Source organism: Saccostrea echinata, unplaced genomic scaffold (assembly GCF_033153115.1).
Source record: "Saccostrea echinata isolate AGI-Se365-2 ecotype Australia unplaced genomic scaffold, CSIRO_AGI_Sech_v1 ptg000001l, whole genome shotgun sequence".
Taxonomy (NCBI): domain Eukaryota; kingdom Metazoa; phylum Mollusca; class Bivalvia; order Ostreida; family Ostreidae; genus Saccostrea; species Saccostrea echinata.
This window is the reverse complement of record NW_026889750.1, coordinates 25,852,427-25,871,230: the sequence shown is the minus strand read 5'-3', so window position 1 is coordinate 25,871,230 and position 18,804 is coordinate 25,852,427. Positions and strand designations below refer to the sequence as shown.

The 18,804-nt window shown below is 32.9% G+C and overlaps 1 protein-coding gene across 2 annotated transcripts in view; it reads left to right on the top strand.

Moving 5' to 3' along the window:
* Positions 1-18,501, top strand: part of LOC133188055 (glycogen [starch] synthase-like) — a 38,632-nt gene extending 20,131 nt beyond the window's left edge. For both annotated transcript variants that reach the window (XM_061323454.1, XM_061323446.1), the window contains exons 13-14: positions 13,508-13,609; positions 13,852-18,501. In XM_061323454.1, coding sequence (XP_061179438.1) covers positions 13,508-13,609; positions 13,852-14,115 — 366 coding nt within the window. In that variant the 3' untranslated portion in view covers positions 14,116-18,501. The remainder of the gene's footprint in view (positions 1-13,507; positions 13,610-13,851) is intronic.
* The last annotated feature ends 303 nt before the right edge of the window (positions 18,502-18,804 follow it).

The window sequence follows — 18,804 nt, the reverse complement described above, 5'->3', positions numbered from 1 at the left end:
CTCTTCAAAGTTCTTTCTATGCCCTTTTGAAAAAACCAAAAAACCAAAAAAAAAAAAAAAATCAAAAAAATCAAAAAAAAAAAAAAAAAAAAAAAAAAAAAAAAAAAAAAAAAACCTAGCTCCTAGTTATTTAAAAATATTCCGGTTTCCTTTTTATTTATAGTATATGTAACTTGAAACATTTAAAACTTTTTTTTTGGTTGCGTGTTTAATTGTTCTTTATTAATCAGAAAATACCTCTAGGCTATTGACTTAATGGGAAAATATCAAGATTTTGGCAGAATTTTAGTTTTTTAGTTTATGTCACAAAAAAGTTTGTTAGGATTCCCCTTTTCGATCCAGTTAATTCGCCTCCCCAATGTCAAATACTTGCCGACACCCCTGGTGTGCTATTTAGAGTTGCAACTTGGTCTCTTAGGCCAAAATAAAAAATACCTTTGTTTCCCCTAACGCGACCGACCCAATTAAAACGCTCTGACTGGAAAGTTTTTTTAATATAAGATTATTCCAATATTTTTTTTATGATAATCAACTTTTATCAAATAAAATTCCATCAAAATCCATTTTTATCAGAACGCCTGATTTTGTTCTGTGATTTTCAAGCCAACATGTCTCGGTCACCAAGGTTTATTTCATGTTTTAAAAGAAAGATGACGTATCAACCTTTTGCCTTCAGCATATAAGAATCCTACACTCTTGAAACACTTTGTTAATGAAATAAAATAAAAAATTACCTATTAAGCGTGTTTCGGTTGTATTTACCAACCTGTCTTAAAATTAAGTATGTAGAGAGCATGCTTAGGCCCGTAGGCCCTCCTCATGACACCCCTCATGAGCAGACAAGGAGTCCATCTTGTGAACAAACCAATCAATTTCACTTACTTTTTTTTAGTTTTGATCTTATAAGCAGTTCATCAATATTCCTATGTTTACGACATGTATATGGGGCCATAAGAGTTGTAAATAAGTCCGCATATTTCATCCTAATGAATAGAATTCAAACATCCTTTCTTCGTGCATTTTATTCATGGGTTAAACTTCATGACTTTGACATTGTGTTTGACATTTGACATTTTATTGCAGCCCGGAGGACCGGGCTGCTCTATACATATAAGTTTAAGTGTTGGTATATGGGGATTGAGGTGGGAGAAGTTATTCAGAATTAAAGGTTTTCTAAACATTAAAAAGATTGTTAATCAGAATGTTCTTTCCCTTTATAAATTACGAGATACACAATATATTTACTTCCATAAAGTGAATCTGTAAAAATAGATATGTTTTTCATATTTAATATATAAAGTTGCTTATCATTTACTATCGGAAAAACAACAGGTCCCTTTTTTTAGAACATCGAATTTTACTTATCGCATAAAAACGTTAAAACATACTTTACACAGTTCGTGTTTTATATTCTTAAGGTGAAAGACATTTTTGAAAATAGGTGATGCATGTGTCTGGTTTCAAATTATATTTTATGCAGCCAACATTTACTTGAGGAATTGATAAAGTTTAAAAGGGTATCGTTTTTGTTCGATTTTCATTCGACTATAAGTTTTCAAAATATTCTCGACTATCGTCTCCATCATTTAGACGCATGCCTTTTTCACACATATCGAAGCGGTTTGATGATCAAGACTCATTTCCATTGTTTACTTAATTTATTTCCCGGGCGACAATTGATGGTTACATCAATGTTTTCTTGTCATTTTAAGATATGGTTTGTCTGTATTAAACATGGTCAACATACTTTTCCCAAATAGATTTGATGTTATTATACAAGCTTCCTAAGACGTCCGTGTATTTTTCTTTAATAAGGCCCTTGAAGATTGGTTGTTTCTTTGATTTGAATTCTTTTGATAATTATTGGTACATAACAACAACATTTATTTAAACATTTGTCTGGTGAAGGGCTCCAAAATTTAGACTTCACGCGACACTTTAAGCCATTAAGCAGTGAGGGATCTTTTTCGTGCCAGTATCTACTGCAACACTGGACCTCAGTTTTTATGGTCGCATTCGAGGAATCGGTCTCAACGTTCCGCATTGGGATTTGAACCCGCAATTTAGAAATAGCTCCTTACTTCGAAACTCCAAAACGAAATGCTCTAGAACCACTGCACAGTTCGAAGCTTTTGATAAAGTACATTGCATATGTAAGCACTGGAAGCTGATAGTACATGTAGGTATGAAAAAAATACTTGGATGTCCGGTCTTTGCGTACCCGAGAATCTTTTAAACAGATGTATTCAATTTCAACAAATTTACTCTGGTATGAGAAAATTTCACAAGTTCAATTGAATGATAATTATGAATTAATTTACCTTAAATATTGGTCTAAATGGCATTTGTATGGTATTCTAGCTCTTTATAAATCGCTTTCTTTTGTACTTAACTTATTTATAAACGTATCATTCTATTTAATTTTAAGAATGTATTTTCAATGCCGCTGTCAAAAAAAAAATTATTTGCCTACCTACCTACCCAACTTGAGATTTTTGGGTCGGGTTAGGGGAAACAAAAATATTTTTAACTAGTTATAATTGTAACGGGGACCGTTACAGATGTTCCCCAAACGCTCCCCAACTCCCTTTTGGTGTCTTATTTCCTGTAAGCTTCATTAAATAAGGCAATGAAGTATATTGATCGTTTTTTCCATTTCACGCGCGCGCACGTGCATGCATGTGCAGTATGACCATGTCATCCCGTCTATACTATTAATGTATCTTTATATTCTCAGTATCAAAACATTTCATCAAAAATATAAGTTCCGGCTATATCAAGTATACTGATCATCTTAGCATTGCGCGCACGCGCACCTGCATGCATGTTCATAATGACAATGCCATCTTGTGTACACTTATAATATGTCTGTTTATTCATAGTATCAAAGCTTTTCATCAAAAAATATAAAAGTTACGGCTATATTAAGTATATTAATCATTTAACACATTGCACGCGCGCGCATGTGCATGCATGTGCATGATGTCCACATCATCTTGTCTACACTTGTAATATATCTGTATATTCTTAATATCAAAGCTTTTCATAAAAAAATATAAAAATTACGACTATATTAAATATATTGGTCATTTAACACATTGCATGCGCGCGCACGTGCATGCATATGCATGCATGTGCATGTTGACCATGTCATCTTGTCTACACTTTTAATATATATAAATATTTTGAGTATCAAATCATTTCATCAAAAAATATAAAAGTTACGTCTATATCAAGTAAATTGGTCATTTTACAATTTGTGCATGCGCGCACGTGCATGCATGTGCATGTTGACCATGTCATCTTGTCTACACTTTTAATATATCCTTGTATTCTGAGTATCAAAGCATTTCATCTAAAAATATAAAAGTTACAGCTATATTATGTATATTGGTCATTTTACGCATTGCACGCGCACGCACGTGCGTGCACGTGCGCGCAAAACGACCTTCGTTCCGCAAATCTACATAACATGCCTAGTAACCCTAAAAAGGTTTTAACTCAGTTGGATGTGCAGTTTCCACGAACACTCGCGGACAAAAAAGTACCGGAGAAGAAATAAGAATAAAAAAGAATGATAATAATAATAACTAGAGCAAAGCTCGTTGCAAAGCAACGAGAAGGTCTTCCGTCCTGTTTTGACCGGAAGTGACGTCAATAAGAGAAAGGAATGAGTTTAGACGTCTCCAGTGACTTTAAAATTACAATTTTGCATCAAAACCCGCAAAATAAGCTATTTCTGGCTACTTCCGGTTTGACCGGAAGTGATGTTGAGGGATGATAAATTTGGTTGGACGCTTCTGATTACATAAATTAACTAATAACATGTCGAAAACGGCAAAAATATGCATTTTTTGACTACTTCCGTTTTGGCCGGAAGTGACGTTATTTGACGACTTTCGGCAATCTTATTCACTTCTACTTGTCATTTTAAGGTATGTCACTCGTCAGCCTTTTAGAAAATTTCGGTCAGAACCTCTTACTTAAAAAATATTTATTACAATTCAATCTTTATAACGTATTTAAATTAAACAATGTAAAATGTTCAACATTCAATTAAAAAACTGCTCAAAAATTCATAAAGAAGCAAGATTTATAAGGGACTATTTCTTGTGGTGGAAGGATATTCAGCAGAAAATTCTGCAAATCTACACATTTATTAAATTTAATATCTTGGAACTTTAGCCTCACATACTTTTACTCAGAGAATATTTTCCGTTATGATATGCCTGGAATATTAAATATAGGTCTCAATTTATATTTTTATAACAAAATTTACACCTTCGCTCAACAAACTTTGCCAAGAAATGAAGATATATTAAGGAAATCGAGATAAAATTTACACAGTTTTTTGCCAGAAAATCGCATATTTTGACCAATATTTCAAAATTTACATCTCTGGCTCCAACTTTTTCTTTCATTATTTTAAACTTCTCGATACTTTTGACCAATTAGCACTTAAGTCGTAAAAAGTTTGATACAAGAAAATATTCTATTGACTATTTAGATTTTTAATACCCCAAATATGAGACTTCTTTAGTGCAAAAAGGTCACACAACAATTTACGCGCATTAATTTGCATGATTTGTTCAATGATAAATATTATTCAAACTATTTTACGTAAAATAAGATTATGTTTATTGTCATGGTTACATCTGATAAAATATGACAACGGTTAAAGTGATTAACCAAAGAGTTACAATTTAAGTGCAAAAGGTCAACTTAATTGTACCGTAGCTCAGTTAGATGCACACTGACCCCCTATTTTCTCTGCGATTTTGAGTCATACTATATGAGTACTTATCCAAAAAATACTTCTCAAAAAATCCTTGATATAACAAATTTCACGAGTGACATACCTTAATTTGCTTCTTTGATGTATCACAAATTCTCAATAGTTTTGGAGATATTGAGAAAACACTTTCAGCCCCTGTAGATCCCTTTGATATCAAATGAGAGATCTTGCCTTTCTGCACAACTTTTGTTCTATATCTTTTAACAAAATATTTACAAGTAAATTCTTGAAAAAATGCTAAAAACTTTTATATTCTCAATAAGACTATTTTTGGAGCATACCAAGCGTCAAAGTGCGGCACGTCTGGAAAAAATGAACTAACTAGTACATATTTATGAACATTGCTCTATCATTGTTGAAAATATCAAGTTCCTATTTTAAGTGTTTTTTTTAGAAAAACGAACGGACAAAGTGACCCTCTAAAAATCACCTAATCGCAGAAATCTCCGAACCGGAAGTGAGGTCATTAAAATAAAAAAAAATATCTCAGATTTTTTTTATTTTCTACCAGCCCTGAAAGTTTCCTGAAAATCAAACAACCCGTTTCCGAGAACTCGCGTGCACAAAATCGGTAGGGAAAAACAATAATAAAATTATGCCTGGACATGTTTTTTTATTTCTCTGCAAGTGACCTGGAACTTGCCAGAAACACCTTTGATCAAGGTCATGACACAGCCTCCGTTCATAAGCAATCTCTGTTTCAAGTAAGAGCTTCCAGTGATTTTCTATTACTAAATCATAGCATGAAATAGAAATTAATTTTTTTCTGTCAGTATCCTTGAACTTGACGGAATAACCTTGGGTCGGTGTCAAGACGAACCCTCAATCTCAAACCTCTGTTTTAAGAAAGAGGTTCTAGTGATTCCCCCTTAGAAATTCATATCCCAGACAGGCATTTTACAACTTTTTCTGCCAGTGACCCTGAATTTGCTGAAATAACCTTATTTTAAGTCATCTAAAAGCGGCGGACCATAAGCAATCTTTGTACCAAGTGCGAACATAAAAAAATTACAGCCTAGATCGTAATAATACAATTTTCTTTGTCAAAGTCGAAGCAAACCTTTTTGTCACAAGCAATCTCTGTATCAAGAATGAGCTTCCAGTGATTCTCAATTACAAATAAATGGCTCGGACAAAACATTTATTCTTTCTCCACTGACCTTGAATTTGCTGGAATGACCTTGGATCAAGACCATGACACACCCTAGGATCATTGTCAATCTTTGTGCCAAGTATGAGCTTCCAGTTAATCCAAAAAGTCATAGCCTGGGCAAACTTGGAGGGACAGACGGGCCCTGAGAGATGGGGTACTGATTAAAATTTGAAATTATTTTTATATAGTCAATTTTTTTACGATCGACGTTTTGACGCACCCCCCCCCAAAAAAAATGATTGAAAACTTCGCCTCTGAAGGGAAGCATTTTCTCTATTTCCGGGGGGGGGGATATACGTTTACTGATGAGAGGAAATTTAATCAACTATCGGTCCTATAAATATGAATGATTGCTTCGGAATATTTGGTTACAATTTCATGGGTCGCCCACGTGGCGCAGTGGTTAGAGCGTTCGCTCTTGAGTCGCGGAGTAAGGAGTTGATCCTTAAGTCGCGGGTTCGAATCCCACTGTGGGACATGGAGACCGGTCCTTTGGATGAGACCGTATAAACCGAGGTCCCGTGTCGCAGTAGGTGCTGGCACGAAAAAGATCCCTCACTGCTCAATGGCCGTAAGTGCCGAGTATAGGATAAAATTTGCAGCTCTCCACTGGCAAGTGGTGGCGTCTCCATATGAGTGAAAAATTCTCGAGAGGGACGTTAAACAACATACATACATACATACATACAATTGGCTTTTATATTTATTTATACACGTAAGTTAATGTCAGCTAAGAACTAAATTAACATCTGCTATAGACAAAACCAATAAATTTTATAAATAGGGTTATCTACATGTACATATATAAATCTCTATTTGTAAGAAACACTTTTTATAAAACAAATTTTCGCCAATGATATATTTGGCACTCTTTTTAATTACCATTTTATTCGGATGTCGATCAACACATTTTTTTTCAAAAACCCCGTAGTGCAAAATAAGCGAAACTGTCCAATGAAGATGTTTAAAAATCCTGATTCCGCAATCGCATCATCTCGGGCGTTTCCGTCAGAGGTCGGAAAAACAACCCCGAATGTTTTAACATTAACGGATGTTAAAATTTTATACAAGATGGAGTCGCTTCCTATTTATTAAGGATAGACGGAGTTCTTTACATTCAATAAAATTAAACTCAATACTCAACAGATAAAATATCTTCCTTCATAGAAGGAAGATCTTTTTTAGTCATTTATTTCAAAGTTTGGGAAAGGGGGGGGGGGGGTCTACGTAATACTTTCGAAGTTTTTTTCCGTTAGTTGGAAAGGCCCGAGAAGTTGCGACTGACTTATCTTGGTCTAAAAACATTTTGACAAACCCAAACCACGCAGTTTTATTCCGGACACGTGTACAGTAAAATGAAAAAAGTATATTCAATCCAGTTAATTTGAGGGGAAAAAAATAGTCCGGCATTTTTTCAACCTCGTTCGGTTAATTTATTCTTTTTCCCGTGAAAAAGGAAGGCATGGACGAAGGATTAAATAAAAAATATTTCCAGGTGTACAAAAGCACCCGTGCATGGACTTCATTTTAGTACTACATATTGTGATTGAAGTTGAAAATAATCAACAAAGAGATTTACAGAATAGAGAGATTATGATTGATATTGTAAATAAAATTAAGAAAATTGGACGATATTTCATACAGGAACTACCTGGTATATATGTACATGAGCAAATGAGTCTCTCTTTCTCTCTCTCTCAATCGTATGTTTTAAAACTAACCCAGAAAAGTAATGTACGTAAGTTACAAGTCAATTATTTGAAAGAAAATACTCAATTCTTTCTATACGGTAAACGATACAAATAGTTTAATAGTTTAAAGGCTGCCGATTATGATTTTAATAATTGAAATAATTAGTTGTCAAAGTGTATTAATTCAGAATGATAAATTTGTGATATTCAGTTGCTGCACTGAAGTTCACTGGTCTAAAAAAAAAAATGGGATGGATGACCAGAGACTCCGGTCCGTCAATAATTTTTTTTTTTTCTGAAAGCTACATGTACAGTTTTGCAGTTAGATACCGGGGTATTCAAGTGATACTAAAATTTTCCCGGTGTGTACCTTTTCCGTCCAATTGATATTTTAAAAAATATGTTATATGCATTCTGAAATTTACAGTTCTGGACATACGATATAAGTTTATTGTTATCTACATGTATAGCCCGCTACCGATATTTAATCCCACAACAAAATTATGATGTTAGCATACTATACTTAAAAAAGATAATTTACGGGTTTTGAATTAATTATAAAAACAAAATTCATTGCTTTTTTTTCTTGAGGTATTTTAGTGAAACTTTACTATCAACCCTGTAATATAAATAGGCATAGTGCAACACAGAAGTCGCTTATGAAGTTCAGACCTTGGCCACGTGACGGAGTTACCTATCAATATTTAATCCATTTCATTGTTTACTTTTCAAAATAACGAATCATTTTTAAAGTAAGACTGGTCACCCTTATGATTCGGAAGATTCTCTTTAAAAGTTTGAAGTTGGTATAATCATGATAAAAACCTGTGATGAAAAAAAATGACTGGAAACATTTGTGTTGAAAACGGATTAATTTACTGTTTCAAAACGCAGAGAAAGCGCAAAGCTTGTGTGTTTAATGGTTATATTAAAGTAACCGCAGATGGGAAATAAATTGTTGGTAACGTTAAAACAATCGAAATATGGAGATAACGAATATTTAAAATTTAAGACTGATTAAATGCTTGAATCCTTAAATCAAATCTAAAATATTAAGATAGTTTATTTGAAAGATTCGATTTACATAAAGAAAATAATATTTTCCGGTAAGTCGTTGTGTTTGTAAATTAGATTTAGAACAACAATGTTTGATGACTGCGCAGTGGTTTACATGCACACGATGGACTGCTTTGACCACAAGCGATCGAAGGAATGGTTAATGGTTGCGTAATTGTAAACAAACACAAAACCTGGCTAGACGTTTTGGATTAAGGCTACATGTATCATGATCAAATTAAAAACAAAGATAAACCAACATAATCTCAAATATTCGATATTAATAATTGTCCATTAATTGTCGTGTTTACAAAATAGACTTAATACGCCGATTTTTATTTTGTTTACGACTGTGGGTCAATGCTAAAATCACACGCGGTGTATCGCTTTAGATCTTCTCGGCCGCGCGTGATCGAGGGATGGGTTACGTAACGGTAAACAGAATAGAATCTGGGGTTCAGATGAATGTAAGAATCACGCAGTTAATGATTGTGAATTATTTGACTCTTAAAATTTTTTTGGCGTTCATACTGTTTGCTTTCATATTTGAACAAAGAAAAGATACTTGTACTTTCTGTTTCTCTCTCTTTCTCTCTTGGAAGGTTCTTTATTTTAAAACACAATAAAGAGAGAAAGTAGTCACCGAATAATCTGAACAGGAACCAAAGAGCACGTTTAAAGCCTAATTTAAAAAAAATTAGGATACAGCGTTGAAAGATATATTATTTATGGCAAGTTTATTTCAGTTATGCGCATAAAGAGTTCTTCTTCACTAGCCAAATGAAAACGGGTCCTTGTTTACGGGTCTAGCTTTTTTTCCCTACCATACACAAGACTCGAACAAAATAATATTTTCATGAGACAAAGAAGGTATAAAGGAACAACTTTTTATGGACAGCCATATCGAAATATTTTCTCGTTTTTGAGTTATAAAGCAAAAACTTTCAAGGGCCCTAGATCCCTAATTTAAGGGGCCAGCTCCTTTTTAGTGGTGTCAAATAAAAGGTAATTAAATTGTACACAACTTTTATTCTACATGTTTTAATAAAATATTTCTTATTTAAAAGATACAAAGGAAAACATGTGTCAATTTTTGCTCTTTCATGCGTCCTAATTTTTGACCCCTATCTAGCGGCAGTTTGAACGCAGAAATCAAAAAACAAAAACCAATGTTCACAACTTCATTGCTTCTGTTTCTTATATTCAGTAGTATTTATGTTCCGACTTTCGTAGTCTCGGAATATTTGTCTGGAAATTAAAGACCCTAATTTTTCACTTAAAGGGAAATAACTCGAAAGCGGAAGTGGATTTTGGAAAAATATTATATTATTCTGATAGACTTTTGTAACGTCTATAAACTCTGAAATTTTTATTAAAATCCCTTGAGAAATAAGCAAGATATGAGGCATCAAAGTTAACAAGTAGGAAAAAGAAGATAAAAATTTGGCCAATAGCGGACGTTGATGTTTGGTATTTCGGGTAAAAATGAACTTCCAAGTACAAATCTACATATGTTTCTCTATCGTCACTGAAAATCTCACGTTCCTGTGTTAAGTGCTTTTCTTGAAAATGCCCGGACAAACTAACCCTCTAAAATCACCAAATCTCGAAAATCTCCGGACCGGAAGTGACGTCATCAAAATAAAAAAATATATATCTAGATTTTTTAATTCTCTATCAGACCTGAAAGTTTCATGAAAATCGGGCGAACCGTTTCCGAGAACTCGCGTGCACAAAATCGGTAGGAAAAAAAAACAATAATAAAAATAGTGGAAAAGAAACCTAAGAATAACAGTAAGGTCTTCCGCTGAAGTCGGAAGACCTTAATAATAATAACTAGAAACTCATTGCGAGCAATGAGAGGTCTTCCGTTCGATTCTGAAAATAAAAACGAAAATTCAAGCTGAAAAAGTGATAAAAGAAATTCAGACACTGGAGATTTAACCCTGATCGTCAGTGTGAAAATCCAATGTGATTTCTTTGATCACTTCCTGTGACAAGCGGAAGTGACGACTGACTCGTTTAACCCAAATGGTTTCGCCTACTCCTCAAGGTCTATTACTCATAAAAGTTTGGTCTTTTAATATTTTACCTGCTTTTAAGATCTCGCTCAAGAAAATTTCTCATTTTGAGGACAGAAAAACACGCGACCGGAAGTGAATTTTTGGAAGCTATTTAAGGTTACACTAGACATTTGCACTCTGAATAACATATTCAAAATTCATTTTAAATACTTCATCTATAAAGAATATTTATGGGAAAGTAAAATATTCAAATTATTTAGTTTTTCTCTTATAACCGGAAGTTGTCGTTTTTGTTTCCGGTGGGACCAGCATCTTTCGAATCTGCGAAAAAGATACAATAAAGTGATGTAATTTTTAATTAGAAAAAGAAAAGTTGAAATTTTCGATTTCTTTGATCACTTCCTGTGACGACCGGAAGAGACGGCTGACGCTCTGAACTCGAATGGTTTTGTCTACATCTTAAGGTCTGTTGCTCATATAAGTTTGGTGTCTTAATCTCTTACCGTGTTTGAGATCTTGCTCAGACAACTTACAATGTGATATTCTTTGCATGTAAAATTATATTTATATATGCTCGTAGTAAAGACACCTAAAATATTACATGGGTCTTTCAAAATGCAAGGATATTTAAGATTTCTTTTAAAAAATGAGAATAGCGCAGAATTCACAAAGAAGAAAACACTCAATATCGTTTCTAAAGATGAAAACATAAATTAAAACTAAGAAATGAGAGATTGATTGATTGATTGTATGTTGTTTTACGTCCCATTCGAGAATTTTTCACTCATATAGAGACGTCACCATACACCGGTGAAGGGCTTCAAATTTTGACCTTTACTCGGCACTCAGGGCCATTGAGCAGTGAGGGATCTTTATCGTGCCAACGCCTGCCGTGACACGGGACCTCGGTTTTTAAGGTCTCATCCGAAGGACCCGCAACTTTCACTTCAAAGTGCCGAGCGCATGGCGAAGGAACAGTTGCTACCTATTTTTTATCGACTTAGGTCTGTTGCGGCCGAGATTCGAACTCACGACCTTCCGATCACGGAGCAAGCGCTCTACCATCTAAGCTACCGTGAAAGGTAAAATGAGAAAGAAAATTCAGACATAATTCGGAATAAACCCAGATCGCTTGCTTTGAAATTTAATATGGAAACTACTACACCAGCGCAATTTTACCATTCATCATCGATTTTTACTTTGTATCAATGCTTGAAGTAACAAGCGTCAAGGAGGATAAAACTTTTTATAGAATGCGAACTAGCTAGCCAAATTTTGTGCAAGCAGATTAACATCGGAATTCGTTAATTGAGTTTAATAAACAATAACTGTCAGCAGAATAAATAAACTATTACTGATGAACTGATGATACTGTTTACTTCTTTTATTCCTTATACATATATATTCAACTTTTTATTCCATGCAATTCCATATACATGTATTTCATGTCCATGTTATCTTTATCTGCTCTTCTGTATCAGACCATTTGTCTATATGAAAAGGGAGGGGTGTTATAATACATTATTTCGCGCCAAACGTCACGAGCAAATCTTCGCGCTTTTCTTTAAAATGTTTGTTCCATTGAATGGTTTCCATCATCATATATAATATTCTATGTACCGTACAAATTACTAATTTTATTGCATTTGGAGGTCACAGTATTTATGTTTTCAAAGACCTATTATCCATTTCCAAAATCAGCCAAATCCAATAATTCCTGTACATTTCATCGGTCCTTATGCTTGTTTCGTTCAACAAGACGTTCGGCTGTCTCCGTAAACTACGACCAGCTCGTCGGAGTTTACGGAGACGGCCGCCATTTTGACCCCGCTTCAAATTTTAAAATGCAAATATCTAGAGTTTGAATTTATCAAATTTAAAACAAACTATATATTAAGTATTTTTGGAAGTGTTTCTATTAACCATAATAATATCAAAGAAAAATAATGAAAAACAAAAAAGTTGAAAAAATCCATTTGTGAAATTCGCTTCCGGTGGTGACCGGAAGCATCGACGACACACAAAAAATTGGTCAGAACATCTACAAGTCATGCTCTATCATCTTTGACATGTCTCACGTTCATATCTTTAGCCGTTCTAGAGGAGATAGAAAGACAAAAATCCAATTCAAAATCAGAAAATTGGCCATTACTTGGAACCGAAAGAGATTTTTCGAATTTTCTCCTCAAATGCACAAAGATCATAATAATGTCCATTATCCCTGAAAAAATCACTGAAAACCACTGAATAGTTTTTGAGAAAACGCGTGCACAAAATATGGGAGGAAAAATAAGAATAACAATAATAATAATAAGAAACAGTAGAATCACTATAAGGTCTTCCGTGAAAACGGAAGACCTTAATAATAAGAAACCGAGTAAAAACAATATGTTCCCAAACTTCGTTTGGGGAACATAATGATGGCCTTACTTATTTATCTTTCTTTGAGCATTTTATGCTGTTAATGTTAAATGCTATCAACAATGAAGTTTTAAATTTATGGCTAATGGATTCTCATGGAATGTTTCCAAGGTGGAAGATACTAGGGCAAAATTTATGGAAAGAGGGGGAAGAGAATTAAAATACAGATTTAAGATTTTTGTTCAATTAAGTACAAGATCAGACTTTCTATTCAGCAACACAACGGGTTAAAATTGAAAACTCGCATCTTTATTATCAGATAATGTGATATCTTAAAGTATGCATTCAAACACTATTCTTTAAATAATTGTATTGTCACTTTTTTTCAAAGAATTTGCAAATCTGACAGATTTATTTCTTGTTTCAGAATATGTTTGATTTTACATGTTTATCCCGGCGACAGCGTATTATCCAGAGAAATCGTACAGAGCGACTCAGTGATCTCTTGGACTGGAGAAACCTTGGTGTGGTATGTTGACTGTCACTTTTTAGCATATATTTGTCATGCATGAATAAATTAATGTGACCATGATGTGGAAAAACAACATATACATGTAATTTTTTTAGGCTGTTTTTAGAATATATATTTGTGTGTAATTAGGTCTATACATGAAGTTTTCTTATTAAAAAATGAATTAAAAAAAAATCAAAATCTGCATCAATTATTTATTTATTAATTAACTAGCTTAATTATCTAATTAATTCTTACAGTACTACAGGAAGGCTCGCCAGATTGCAATAGCTCGAGTGTATCCAGATCTTGCTGGCAAGGAGGAAGAGTTCCTACAGAGTAAGAAGTTCAAGTACCCCAAACCCGCATCAGAACCCTCTTCTCCATCAATGTCCAGAAGCTCTACTCCTGCCCCATCAGAGCATGGGGATGATGATGATATAGAAGATGAAATTGATGAGGACGAAGAAAATGCCGAGTTAAACTCAAATCCAGAGGCAGACAGGCCAATGTTCAAATGTTAGAGGCAAACTTCCTTCCTTTTTCTTTGTGTTTGGAAGGAAGAAATTTCCCTAGACATGTTTTGAAGTGTGATATTTAGGTTTTTGCTTTACATGAGGTGTAATGCTTTATACTTAGATTGATCAGTTTGATATTGCTTAATGAGTTGATCTCATTGATGATTAGCTTATGTAAGCTTCACGTTTTCATAAATTTTTAGTGACAATCAATAATTATCACAAACAGCTAAAATGTCCTAGGAAAAGGACCACACATAGAATGAAAAAACTTGATGAAGTTTTCACAAAAGGATCTAAGGTTTGTTTTATTTTAACTTTATTGTACATGTAGATGTACAAAACATGCATTCATAAAGCAGATAATAACCAAATTTTACTTTTTTGGCCTTATATGTTACTTACATTGTAAAATTTTACACAGTTTTATCCTTAAAACAGCAGCAAAATTTAAGAAGGTTGTACATACCATTCTATACATCTAATGGGCTTTTGAAACTGCCAGAACAACAGAATATAGTAAATACTTTGTCTAAAGTTACTGCCTTTCAAATAAGAAATGTATTTTTTAAATATGACAGATCATGAAGGCATCTAATAATGATAAGCTGCGTTAATACCAGTGACTGTGTTCCATTGTGTTAAATTTCAAATAATTGTTTAAAGATATCACAAAAATATTCACATTATTCTACAGATTTTGAATTCTTTTGAAGTAATGTAGTAAGTGTGCAGGTATTATGTATAAATTTGTGAAGCTTATGAACAAAGGGTCACTGAATGGAATATTTAAAACAGTTTCAGGTTACTTCAAAAAATACATACACTTTTGTCATGACTTTTTAAATGTCATATTATAAATTCAGTAGACATATTTTAATGATAAATCTGAATAATTTGATTTTAAAAATTTTAAATATATCATGATAAATTTCAAAATTATTTGAAAATTAAGCTGCAAGATTGGGTTGACAGAGCAATTAAATAAAAATTTAGCAATATTTACGAACAATACACTTTGAAATGTCTATAATGTCCTATCTCACTAAGCTAAAACAAAATAAAATTTAATAAATGCTGAAATAAAGTATAGTTTCATTTTACATGCCAAATTGCAACGCAATATATTGCTTCCTTGAGCAGAAGTCAATTGCAGAAGACAGGTAGTCATTGAAAAAAGTAACATTGCAGGAATTATCACGGAGCAGAGAGTAGCAAAACAGTTTTGTGTTGCACTCTGATAAACTCTAAAATAAACTCTGAAAATGCTGGAGTAAGCAGGAACTATATCAAAAGTGATCCATGCATTTGTGTTTAAAAGGCAGTGGCAGTTTTTGATTGGAAAATACTTTGTATTGGTCTAAAGACAGCCTGAGAGGGAACAGATATTCAGTATAGGTCTAATGAGTAACGTACATCATGGAAAAGTGATGGGAGCTTTATTAGTGCCAAACTTGAAAGCAGAGAAAAAATTAAAAACTGACAAACTAAATCATGCTTCTGGAACATTAATAAGCAAAAATGTGTCAGTTGGTGTTGAAACGTTTTTCAATGGGTGGGTAATATGCCAAAGGCTATATGTAAAGGGGAATGTTTTTGCGAAACTGTTATGGTTTTGATATTGAAATGTTGTCAAGAGTGCTCCATTGAGAAAAAAACATGTTGATAAGATCCATTTGATCAAATGGAATGAAACTGCACACATTGACAAAGTAAATTTTTTATGTATGATAATGTTTTGATCTTGAATTTCTGAAAATTGATACGACAAGGAGTGACATTGTCTACATATTTTTTGAATGACCCTGGTAAATGTCTAAGATAAAAGGAATTAATATGAAAAAAAATCATAAGATTACAGACTAGTGAAAAAAAATTAGCCTTCATGTTTTTCAAAGGAGATGGGCAAACATAGCGTGCAGAAAGCCTATAGCTTCAGATATATAAAAGTCGTGCAGTTTGTGAATTTAGTATTTAGAGTAAAGTTCTCATTATTGAACTTTATAAAATTATAATTAACAACACTTTTTTGAGGAAAATTTTCTCGTTCAAATTTATTCTTTTATTAAAAAATAATGTGGTATTCGTGGGGTTCGAACCCAAGCAATAAAAATCCCGAGTATCATTTTCTTTCGAGACTAGCACGCTAACCACTAGACTACAGAAGTCCTGATGAAGAGTGGCATTTAAATCATGTTTGTGATATGACCCTTGACTTAATGGACTTCAAGTATTTCTCGAAAAGATGCGAATGTTATGTCATAAAAGTATATTTTTAAGGTATAGTGGGTCATTGCTCCATATTTTTGGTAACCAAAAAATGTATATCTTTATGCAAACTTTGAGGATTAACTTTCAAAAAAGTGGAGCAAAGACCCACTCATATCGAAAAATAGTGCTATAGTATGAGAAAAATGACTCTTTTTGCCCGCTTTAATGTGTGTATAATATTTCATAGGCAAATAATTTCAATCTTTGAGGGATTTTTGCAAATTGTAGAGACTTTACACAAAGTACATTTTAATGTTGGACGAATTATCAAGGAAAATTTTGATATAATTGAAATTTAATTTTTCATCTTGATGTTTGTCACACGTACTATAGGCTTATCGCTCGTCATGTTCACCCATCTTCTTTCTTTAAATTGGATTCTTGAATGATTTCAGATTGACATTTGACTAGTACTCTTAGTCACTGATTACCTCTTACTGATTCAGGTTTCAATACTGTTTTTTGTGCCATGAAGACATTTATATTTACAATATTGCTGGAACATTTTTGTTTGTTTGTTTTTAAAAAAAATTTTTTTTTTTGCTGTTAATTTACTTGCCAGTATTAATATTTCATCTTAAGACATCTTGCAAACAATTTTCTGCTTTAATAGCATAATGCAAGACATGCATAATAAAATCAATGTGTAACAGTAGTCACAGAAAATATCGGCATTAGTTACACTGAAATTTATTCAGCTGCTAAAAATTTTTATAATGTTTATTTCTTGTTGAGAAATGTTCAGTGTAAAGTTTTTAAAATTTTCTTTAATTTTACAGCTCTTGGTGATGCATTTGAGTATATGATTGTGTGCTCTTTTACATAAGTGTATGTATTTGGTGAAGATTTGATTTTTTCCCCGGGTATTTAGGAAAAAGGAGTAAATAACACTGTAAGTGTGTACAGAATGACTGCCTTTTGGGAGAAAGGGATGGGGGTGGGGGAAATAGAATTTATTTTTATATTTTATGGATAGTTTGAATATTCACATTGGAAGAAGTTAACCCAGATTAATGTTATTAGGTTAACAAGCCCACAATATTCAGCCCAAGTGGTGCCAATAGCAATTCTTACTGTGGAAACAGTGATGAATAAGTTAACCCAAAAATTCAAAAATTTAATCAAAATTATGAAGAAGCATGCTTACTTCATGCAAAAATTCACATTTGTGTTACATTAATTATCGGTTGGATGTAAAATTCCCTTAACTTGGTTTGGTATAAACTATCTCTTAACTGAGGTTAACATTTAGGCCAATTGAAAGTTTTTTTTTCTTTTGTTTTCTGTGCTACATGTATGAATCAAAAATACTAATACGTTCCAAACAATATACTCTGTTAGGCAGAAAATGAAATACTAGTATTGCTAGCCTACAAATGTTTTTTGAATTGTTATGAGCTACATGTATAACTTTGTGAATGGTTATTAGCTACATGTATAATCTTGTGATTGGTTTTTATAGTTACATGTATAGCCTCCGATTTACCTCCCTAGGAATTGGGTTTATATTATTATTGTTTGGCCCATATATGTGGTCATGCCGGAATGTTGTGTGTAGCCCAGTGCAGCTAAAAAAAATTGTTAGGAAATATAAACCTGTCACAGACACTTTATGTTTTAAATATTTCTTTTCATTGATAAAAAAAAATTCTATACTATAATAAGGTATGGATTTTTTTTATCAATAAAGACAAAATGTCAAATACCAGTTAACCCTGTGACTGTACTAATTAAAACAAATTATTTGTTTTAACTAGTCCGAATTATGAAACATGTTATTGTAGATGTATGGTTAAACAGAAAGAAACTTGTAATAGTTACCTCTTATTTGATTTTTATATAAAGTACATGTCTTGCATTCTACTACATGTAAATTGTGCTTCCAGAATATATTTTTATTGTGATACTTGTATGAAATAGTTGACTTATTCCCCTTTGCTTCTGTCGCATAATGGAAACTATTTACTGTTCATCATTTAGGACAATTTGTTAAACTTAGCTGCAAATTATTATTGTGCCAGATTTTCAAACCTTTTTGTTGCTTGCTCACTGCAATAGTGTGGTGCAGACACAAATGTTATAATGATGTATTAAGTATATTAAATTGTATCCATACCTATATGTTTTCTTTTCAATACATTAGTAAACTTTTTTCATAGGCCAATGTCAAAATTATCATCCCTGCATTTGCTATAGGTACTGATTTGTTAACTGTAGCTGGGATTCGTGTATTAACTAATCAAATAAGTCTTAGTTTGTTTGGATTTCGCTTAATAGCAAGTGATTTGAACAACAAGAATGAAAGCCTTGGCAGAGAGCATTTTGTCATTTGTTAAAAATGTTCAGCAAAATGCTAGAATTTAGGGGTAAAACAAAGATATACATGTACTTAAATCTCGGCTGTACTGCCTGCATGAGAAGTCA